Below are 9,670 nucleotides of genomic sequence, written 5' to 3' on the forward strand. Positions count from 1 at the left end.
TGAAGAAAGAGGCTCCTCCCTCCCTAACTGTCATCTTTCGGCCTCTGAGGGAGAGAGAAGGCTGGCCCAGTACCACCATGGGCTGGCCTGAAGAAGGGAGGCTCCTCCCTCCCTGTCATCTTTCAGCCTCTGAGGGAGAGAGAAGGTGGCCCAGTACCATCAGGGGCTGGCTGAAGAAAAGGCTCCTCCTCCCTAACTTCATCTTTCGCCTCAGGGAGAGAGAAGGCTGGCCCAGTACCATCAGGGCTGGCCTGAAGAAGGAGGCTCTCCCTCCTGTCATCTTTCAGCCTCTGAGGGAGAGAGAAGGCTGGCCCAGTACCATCAGGGGCTGGCCTAAGAAAAGGGCTCCTTCCTCCCTAACTGTCATCTTTTGGCCCTGAGGGAGAGAGAAGGCTGGCCCAGTACCATCAGGGGCGGCCTGAAGAGGAGGCTCCTCCCTCCCTGTCATCTTCGGCCTCTGAGGGAGAGAGAGGCTGGCCCGTACCATCAGGGCTGGCCTGAAGAAGAAGCTCCTCCCTCCTAACTGTCATCTTTCGGCCTCTGAGGAGAGAGAGAAGGCTGGCCCAGTACCATCAGGGGCTAGCCTGAAGAAAGAGGGCTCCTTCCTCCTAACTGTCATCTTTCGGCCTCTGAGGGAGAGGTAGAGCTGCCCAGTTCCAATCAGGGGCTAGCTGAAGAAGGAAGCTCTCCCTCCCTAACTGTCATCTTTCGGCCATCTGAGGGAGAGAAGGCTGGCCCAGTACATCGGGCTGTTGAAAAAAAGAGCTCCTCCCTCCAAACGTCATCTTTCGGCCTCTGAGGAGAGAGAAGGCTGGCCCAGTACACAGGGGCTAGCCTGAAGAAAAAAGGCTCCTTCCTTCCCTAACTGTCATCTTTCGGCCTCTGAGGGAGAGAGTAGGCTGGCCCAGTTCCATCAGGGGCTAGCCTGAAGAAGAAGAGCCCTCCCTCCGGTCCATCTGCCTTGGTCCAGGCCTCAGAGGGAGAGAAGAATGCTGGACCTGATTCCCTCCCCCCCTCACCATTCCCTTCTCCTTTTGTGTCGTGTCTTTTAGATTGTAAGTCTGTAGGCAGGGAACTGTCTGTTATCCCCTCTATTGTAAACCGCTCGGATTCCCAGTGATTGGGCGGTATATAAATAAAACCTATTATTATTATTATTATTATTATCTTCAGGAGAAGGCTTTCTCTTGGTCCTGCCTGGGAGCCTGAGTCCTGACACTATCCAGAACTATTGTACTACAGAATAAGTTAGTTTAGAATAGGTTAGAAGAGAGAAACTAAATCATATTCAATTTATACTAATGCAAGCCCTTTATTATTGAATTTTCTCACTATAAATACTACTAACAATGGTAAATCAATTAAACATTGTGCAGTCGCATTAATTTTCAGTATTATTAGTGCAAGCTAATACATTAGAGTCTAAGCATGTAGCAAATTAAGTTCACTTTGACATCAGAGATCAAAAGCATTGCTGTATCTTTGGTTTCATATAATCGTTAATCATTTTCAACAACATGTCAAATGCTAATCCCTGATTATCCTATGTAGGGACTCTATTTTCTCTCATTATTAAATAAGGTCAACAAGAACAACATAGCAAATAAAGTAAGTCAATAAGGGAAAAATAATTAGCCCCATATCCTGAACAGTGATAAAAGTCACAATATGTAGGGTAGATTTGTGTGGTTCTCTCTAAAAATCTTGTGAATGAATGGATAAATGAATGGCATTGGGAAGATGAGAAAGTTCATAACTTACCTAGTACCATCCACCGGCTCTTTCCTTTTGGACAGTTGAAAAAAGAAAGCAGAAGGAGAAAAGAGAAAAGGAAGGAAGGAAGGAAGGAAGGAAGGAAGGGTGAAATTCAACAGGACAGAGATCAGTGTTAGTCACACAGACAAGATCTAGCCTGTTGTGCATGCAATGGCAAAGTAAGCATCAAACCACCTGCTCACTTTGCTGGCCTTGGATGCAGACTTTTCTGTTATTTTGTTGGCAAATGGCCTCCACTGGACACATACAGAAAACAGGAGAGTGTGCCCTCTGTCTTCAGTCCAGATCAGACCCTGCCTCATGCCTACACATTCCATTGCTAAAAAGGAAAAACAAATTCCATGCAATCCAATGTATCATTTTAGTGCCACTAGGTTGCATTACTTTTTTTAAAAAAGAATCATTCATTCTAAGAAACCCTTCTTTTAGCAATGCAGATTGCTTCAATATGAGGGACTATCCACTCTTTCCTCTTCTAATATTTAATTATTTGCTCTGAAAATTAAACAACCACCATGCATTGAAGGCCAGCACTACATACAAAGACAGTATGAAATTGGTGAGTGAGAATTTTAACCTTGTCACCTAGCTAACAGAAAGCTGATTCTTTCTTCTTTTGAAATATATTGGTGATTTGTCTGTCTTATCTCTCTAGCCAGCCAGCATCTGTTTTATTTGCATTCTTCTCTTATTTAATACTATAGTGACTCAGTATTAACAGAAAGTTGATTCTTTCGTTGTTAAAAAAAATTGGTTTTAATTGCATTTTGTGATATAATACTAACTGTAATATTCTTTTATTTAAGCCTCATTGTTTTGAGCCTCATTGTTTGCTTAAACACAGAGTATAAATGAAATGTGTCAGTGTGGTGCAGTGGTTTGAGTGTTAGGCTAGAACACTGCAAGACCAGAGTTGAGATCCCCACACAGCTATGGAAACCTGCTGGGTGATCATTGGCAATTCACATTCTCTCAGATTGTGGAAGCAACGGCAAATCTCCTCAGAGCAATCCTTCCCAAGAAAACCTTAGAACAGAATCATAAAATCAAAGAGTTGGAAGAGAACTCAAGGACTATCCAGTCCAACCTCCTGCCATGCAGGAAGACACAATCAAAGCACTCCTGACAGACAGCCATCCAGCCTGTTTAAAGACTTCCAGGGAAGGAGAGTCCACTACACTCCAAGACAGCGTATTCCAGTGTCAAACAGCTCTTACTGCAAGGAAGTTTTTCCTAATGTTTAGGTGGAATCTAAACAGGGTTACTATAAGTCAAGGTCAACTTGAAGATATGTAACAACATTTGGGGGGGGAGAGAGACATGTGATATAGTGACTTGAGTGTTGGCCTGGGACTCTGGGAGACCAGGGTTCAAATCCCCACTGGGCCATGAAAAACCTCTGGGTGACCCTGGGCAAGTCACATTCTCTCAGCCTCAGAAGGAAATGGCAAACTCCCTCTGAATAAATCCTGGCAATCTTGTGATAGGGTTGCCATAAGTGGAAGGTGGATAACAACAACATATGTGCAGATCTATGTGGGTCAGTCCTGGACCACACTTCCCAAATGCATCCTTTTTTGGCAAAAAATGGTGAGTTGCCTCTCCTGGAAACTCCAGGACTAGTGATTGACTTTTTCAATAGTTATATGCTTCTCTGTACTGTTTAGCATCACAAATACCCATTTTTCAAAACCAGAAGTGGAGTCCAAGCCATGTCTAGATTTTGGGTTAGTCAGTGTGGCCACCGGAGTGTCCAAGAATAGAAAACTGGCCTCTGGATCAGCCAGAGTTGCCCACCTCAATATAGATGGTGTTTTCACTTATTGTCCACTGGAGAATGAAATTGCTCTTAGTATACTGGCCTAATATTAGTCTCAACTGCAATGAAATTTGCAAATTACCATGGACTGAATGGATCTACTCTATCGGGATTTACAACTGGATCTAAGACATGCCACTCTCATCTGGTAATTGTGGTTCAGGCTGATGCAAGTTGCACTCTAAAAACATCTGGAGAGCTCCATGATTCCCATCTCTGACTTTAGCCCATTGATTAGAACACACATCATTCATTATCTACAGAGAGGATCCTTTCATGTTGCCTTCCTGGAAGTTTTATCTGGATCAGAACTTGGAAAGTTACTTTAAGAAAAATGAAAACTATAGCATGCTGATACTGGCTAAAAGAGCAGTAGGAAGATGATGCTCCCAGTTTCAATGCATCATCTCCCCACTGCTCATTTATCAGTAGGGATATAATTCTTTACTAACTGCTTGAAGGAAGGGGGTGGAACAATTTTCTTCCTGATGTAAGAAAGTCTTCCAAAGACTATGTGGAACAATTTTCTTCCTGATGTAAGAAAGTCTTCCAAAGACTATGTTCAGTTTAAGAATTGCTCTTCAAAATTTGTGCATAACCTTTCTGTGCAGAAAAGGACATTTTCTGTGCAGGAAATAGGATTTTCTTTGTAGAAAATAGTATATCTGCATTGTTTTGCTTGCAGAAATGCCTGTTTCCCATGTGGGAAATGCTGTTTTTTGTACAACCCCACCATGTGTGAATTTTGTGAAGAATAAGTCCTGAATTGCAAATATTCTTTTCCATTCATGAGTCTCCTCATCAGAATTTCAAACACTCAAGAAATACATTATTCAGTCATTTAAAAATATTTTTGAACATTCTTTTGAACATAGCTTCAGCATGGCATGATATTCATTCTTCTGAATAATAAATTTTCAAGCTCTGATCTAAAAGAGCTGCCATACCTAACTTCATAATGGGCTGTGTGGTGTACTAATGACTTTTCAAAGAGAGAAAAAATACTTGCCTGAAATATGGGAATGATACAACTGATTCATAAAACCTCCAAGTAGCCACGAGGTCCAGCCTATTAGGATTAGTGGCATAGTATCTCCAGGCGGCCTAAGGAATATAAAAAGAGTGACATAAGTAAGCAGAGAAGAGGAATATACACGAGTGTGTAAGTGTGTCTGTCTGTCTGTGTGTGTGTGTCTGTGGCTCCTGCCCCAAAGTAAACTTAGGTGCTATCCAGACCGGCGCTTTGCACCGGCCTGTATAAGTGCTAGGGTTGCCCCGCAACCCTAACATGTAACCACAGTGTCAAAATGGCGGCGCCCTTACGTCACGGCTGCACTGCAGCCAAACACCACAGTGCGGCGCATCTCGTGTGCACACCGCTGCAGGGTACTTGTGGCGCCCTTTCAGCGGTGCCAAAAAGAGCTCCGAAATGGAGCTCCTTTCGCCATGTGTATCGCTGGTACGGCCTTTAAATGGCTGTGCCAGCGATACAGAAGAGAAAGGGTTTCTCTCTTTCTCTCTTTCCCCACCGTTGTTGGGGTGTCCTTGGGGCATGAAGCCCCAAGGACACCCCTTTCCAGGCCGTGGGGAAGCGGCATTTTGCCACTTCCCCAAGGCCTGGAGAAGCGGTGGATCGGGGGCCCTGGGGTTGACACTGAGGCCCCGATCTGTCAGGGAAAGGGGCGGGTACAGGCCATGCCAAAGGGGAAGATTTGGAAGATTTCTATCAGAAAGCTGAATAACAAGACAAAATGCAAAAGATGCTTTATTATTATTATTATTATTATTATTATTAAGATTTATTTCTATAGCACTGTAAATTTACACAGCACTGTACATACAATCTTTTGATTAGACGGTTCCCTGCCCTCAGGCTTACAATCTAAGAAGACATGACACAAAAGGGGAAGGGAGTGGAGGATGGAGCCAGATGCCTTCTGGGAAGGGCTCAGTTCCTTTGGGGAGGCCTGATGGGATTGGTCCACCCCCTCTTTAGATGAAGAAAAGAGGCAGAGTAAGATGCTGCCAACAGCACCCTTTCCTGCATTCTAATGGTTATCAGCAATAGTGCTGGGGTAAATTTGAAGTACAGTACTCACAGTTATAGTTCTCCTAGCTACAACCTCAAAAGGGAGACCAAAAATTCAAGCAGCTGTGTTGACCCATGCCATGCAAACCAGTTCTTGCAAATCTCATCATCACAGATTAGTCTTTTATAAAGCTAGCAGGTCTTAACTGCCCATTCCAGAACAAGCTGCATTAAAATATTCTTCATGATAACAGGGAGAACTCATACTAACATTTTGATGTAGGGGAAAATATCTACCCACCCACTGACACGGAAAGACAGTGTGAGAATGTGACTCGCCCAAGGTCACTCAGTGAGTTTCATGGCCGAGCTTACCCAGTCTACTTCACCATTGAAGATTTTCACACAGCTTTGTTATATCGTTCCTTTATCGTACTAAAGTAGGATGACAATTAAATTGTCTATGCATAAGTCTTTTATGAGAGCCAGTGGGGTATACTGCATTGAACTAAGACCATGGAAAATGGTTTAAATTCCCCACTTGGCCATGGAAACTTACGGGAAGACCTTGGCCTGACAGGAAAGCAAATCTTTCCAAGAAAACCCCATGAAAGGGTTGTCTTAGGGTCACCATAGGTCAGAAATGACTTATAGGCACACAACAACACCAACAACAACAACAACAGGCCTCTTGAATTATTGGGAACAAAGAGCATTCAGGCACAGCTCCATCATGCTTTGGTCCCAGCAGCTAGTGAGAAGACTTCCCTCTGTTCTTCCAGCTGCCACTTGTGTGGCATCTAAGAGGGACAAGAGTAGCCTGCATCTGCTAGTCTTCATGCCTTTCCCTAGTGCCATCCCCTTTTTCCTTGCACGCCCGGTCTTATTAGATTATAAACCCAAAGTCAGGAAATTGTCAAATTAACCATTTCTGAGCTGCTCTGGGGACCTTTTTCGCAGAAATGTGAGATATACAAGCTCTAAATAAATAAAATATAAAGCTACACCACAAAATAAGTATTCCAGAATGCTCTTTGAAAACACACTATACCATGAGGTTGTCCCATTCCATGACACCTGAGGAGAAAAATATGGCCAAAGAGGAACATGAGCCCCCATCTCTGCTCCTAAAATTCAGACTATAACATTCCCCACAGCAAAAAGAAAGGCAATTTATCATTTTTTAACCTCTAACCTCTTCTTCCTGATTTATCTAAGTTACCAGCAGACAACGTCCAGTCTACAGCCCTATTTTTGCAAATCATTTTTTGTTCTAGCATTATTTTATGTTTAATTAGAAGCCCTTGTGGCAGAGTGCAGCATTTCATGAAAAGAAACCTTGGAAATGCAAGCAGCTCCTCCACAGAGAAACCTGAAAGCAGGCAGGTCGGTGGCTCTCAAAGGGTTGGAAACGGGGCACACTTCAAACCCCGTCTGATGAGGAGCAGGCAGGGAATACAAACCTGTATGAGTTCCGCCGCTGGCTTTCTTCTTTTCTCAAAGTGCTTCTGGCGATGTTGCTCCTGAACTTTCAAAGCCAATCCTGAACCCAAAATACCCTGAAAGCAAAATGGAGCACAGAATGTCTCAAATGTTTCTTACATTTTCAAACAAAAAATGTTAGAACAAATGCTAACAAGAAAAGTGTTTAGTTCAGGTATGCAGGTTTGTCTTCATCAGGAGAGAAAAGTGGCCACATAGGGACCCCAATAAGAATCTTGCCGGCCACATATGGCTCCCAATGCCATCTCTAAGGTCCCCAAACCACCACCACAGCAGTGGCAAAAAAAAGTGAATTGCTCTACCAGAAAGTCCCAAGGGCCTTTATGTACTACACACACTGCTTAAAGAGGCTCATTAGCAAAGGGGTTAAGGGGATCATTCCCACAACACAGAGAGAGGAGAATGTAGGGTTGCTCTTTGCTGCCCCTGAGGTTAAGACCAATGGTTTTATGTTACTGGAGGATAGATTTTGATTGAACTTTACAAGAAATTTCTTGATGGTAAGAGCAGTTATACAACCAATTACACAAAATGCAACCTTCATCTACACCAGGGGTCGGCAACCCCTGCCCGCGGGCCACATCCGGCCTGGTGAGGCAGCAGGACCGGCCCCAGCACGGTCCTGCCGCTGCCGCTGCCGCAGCACCAATTCCTTGATTGCGGCCGGATTTTGCCTTGGCTGCGGGCTGGACGGCGCTCCTCTTCCTCCTCCTCCTCTGTGCGCTCCCGCAGCGTCCACCCACCTCCTCCTCCCCCACATCCTTTTTTGGGGCGCTGCGCAGCTGCGCAGTCCGCCCTCTTCCCCCTCCTCCGCGGCCCACAGGCACTTCCTCTGGCCCTGCGCGCACCCTTGCAGGGCCACGCGCAGGGCTAATGAGGAGGACTTCCTCCTCCTGAGGCTGGGGCTGAACAGCCCACCCCTTCTCCAGGCCAGAGCCTGTGAGAGCTGGCAGGGGGCATGGCTGTTCCAGCCCCAGTCTGCCCCCGTTGGCCAGCCAGGCTCCGGAGGAGGAGCTTCTCCTCTGTTGGGCCGGGCTGCAGCCAGAGGGCAAGGGAAATGGCCATTTCCTTTGCCCTTTTTTGGCGCCGAGGAGGAGGAGGATGAAGAGGCGGAGGTGGGTGCCCATTTACAGTATTTATTTTGGTTAAGTGTGTTTTTAAACTGCATTTTTTCCAGTATTTATTTTAATTAAGTGTGTTTTTAAACTGCATTTTTTCCAGTATTTATTTTGGTTAAGTGTGTTTTTAAACTGCATTTTTCCAGTATTTATTTTAATTAAGTGTGTTTTTAAACTGCATTTATTCCAGTATTTATTTTAAGTGTTTTTAAACTGCATTTTTTCCAGTATTTATTTTAATTAATTGTGTTTTTAAACTGCATTTTTCCAGTATTTATTTTAATTAATTGTGTTTTTAAACTGCATTTTTCCAGTATTTATTTTAATTAATTGTGTTTTTAAAGTGCATTTTTTCCAGTATTCTGCTTTAATAATAATAATACGTTTATTTATAAACCGCTATTCCAAATAGATCATTTAACAATGATAGTGGTGATGATGATGATGATGATGATGATGATGATGATGAGACTCAGCTTGAGAGGCATGCAGGCACTGTTTCAGAAGCCGAGAGAGTGTCACCTTCCAAAGTGTTTTGGGTGTTTTTAATGCTAACAAGTCTCCCTTGCTTTGACAATGATAGTGTGGTGGTGATGATTATGATGATGATGGTGATGATGATATGAGTCAGCTTCAGAGACATGCACGCACTGTTTCTGAAGCCAAGAGAGTGTGACTTTCCAAAGTGCCTTTTCTGTGTGTTTTTGGTTCTTTAATGGTGATATTGATATCAGCAAGCCTCTGAGGCATGGCCAATGTAAATTGCTGTGATTTTTACAAACTCATGCGCAGTGAAGAAAAACCAAAATCCCTTGACCAAGTAGTACACACTTCTGAGAAGTACACTTGGTGCAAGAACGGTGAAACCACCTTGACATGTTCAATATGCATAGCCATGTTAAACCATGCTAAGTGTTAAGCCTCTGAAATATGCAAGAGGCCATGTTAAGTAAAGCCATGTGAAATGCACAAATGTGCTGTTGTGTGTGTTTTAGAATGCAGGTTGGGGGTGTTTGGCCAGAAAGGGACAGAGGAGGAGAGGGCGGGCACACGCCTCCTCCTCCCCGCGGGGCTTTGGTGGAAGCTCCGCCCCTGGTGTGCGGCTCCACCCCCGGAGGGTAGAAGCTCCGCCCCGGGCATGCGGCCCTGCCCCCAGAGGGTGGAAGCTCCACCCCCCGGCTTCGGCCCCCCGAGTTGTCTGAGGGACAGCAACCCGGCCCCCGGTTCAAAAAGGTTGCCTACCCCTGGTCTACACCATTTATACACCAGGAGTTTCCAAGCTGGGGTGCCCATAACTCCAAGCGGGGGGGGGGGGGGGGGGGCTGAGACAAGGAGTTGGTTTTGTCCTTGAGTGAAGAGTCATGAGTCATCTTGCATTATTATTATTATTATTATTATTATTATTATTATTATTATTATTATTAT

At 44.5% G+C, this 9,670-nt stretch overlaps 1 protein-coding gene across 1 annotated transcript in view; it reads right to left on the reverse strand.

The window, feature by feature from the left end:
• KCNQ3 (potassium voltage-gated channel subfamily Q member 3) overlaps nucleotides 1-9,670 on the reverse strand; it is a 210,869-nt gene that overhangs the window by 30,515 nt on the left and 170,684 nt on the right. The window contains 3 exon segments of the mRNA XM_042464469.1: nucleotides 1,762-1,785; nucleotides 4,605-4,699; nucleotides 7,088-7,183. Coding sequence (XP_042320403.1) covers nucleotides 1,762-1,785; nucleotides 4,605-4,699; nucleotides 7,088-7,183 — 215 coding nt within the window.

Source organism: Sceloporus undulatus, chromosome 4, assembly GCF_019175285.1.
Source record: "Sceloporus undulatus isolate JIND9_A2432 ecotype Alabama chromosome 4, SceUnd_v1.1, whole genome shotgun sequence".
Lineage (NCBI taxonomy): Eukaryota > Metazoa > Chordata > Lepidosauria > Squamata > Phrynosomatidae > Sceloporus > Sceloporus undulatus.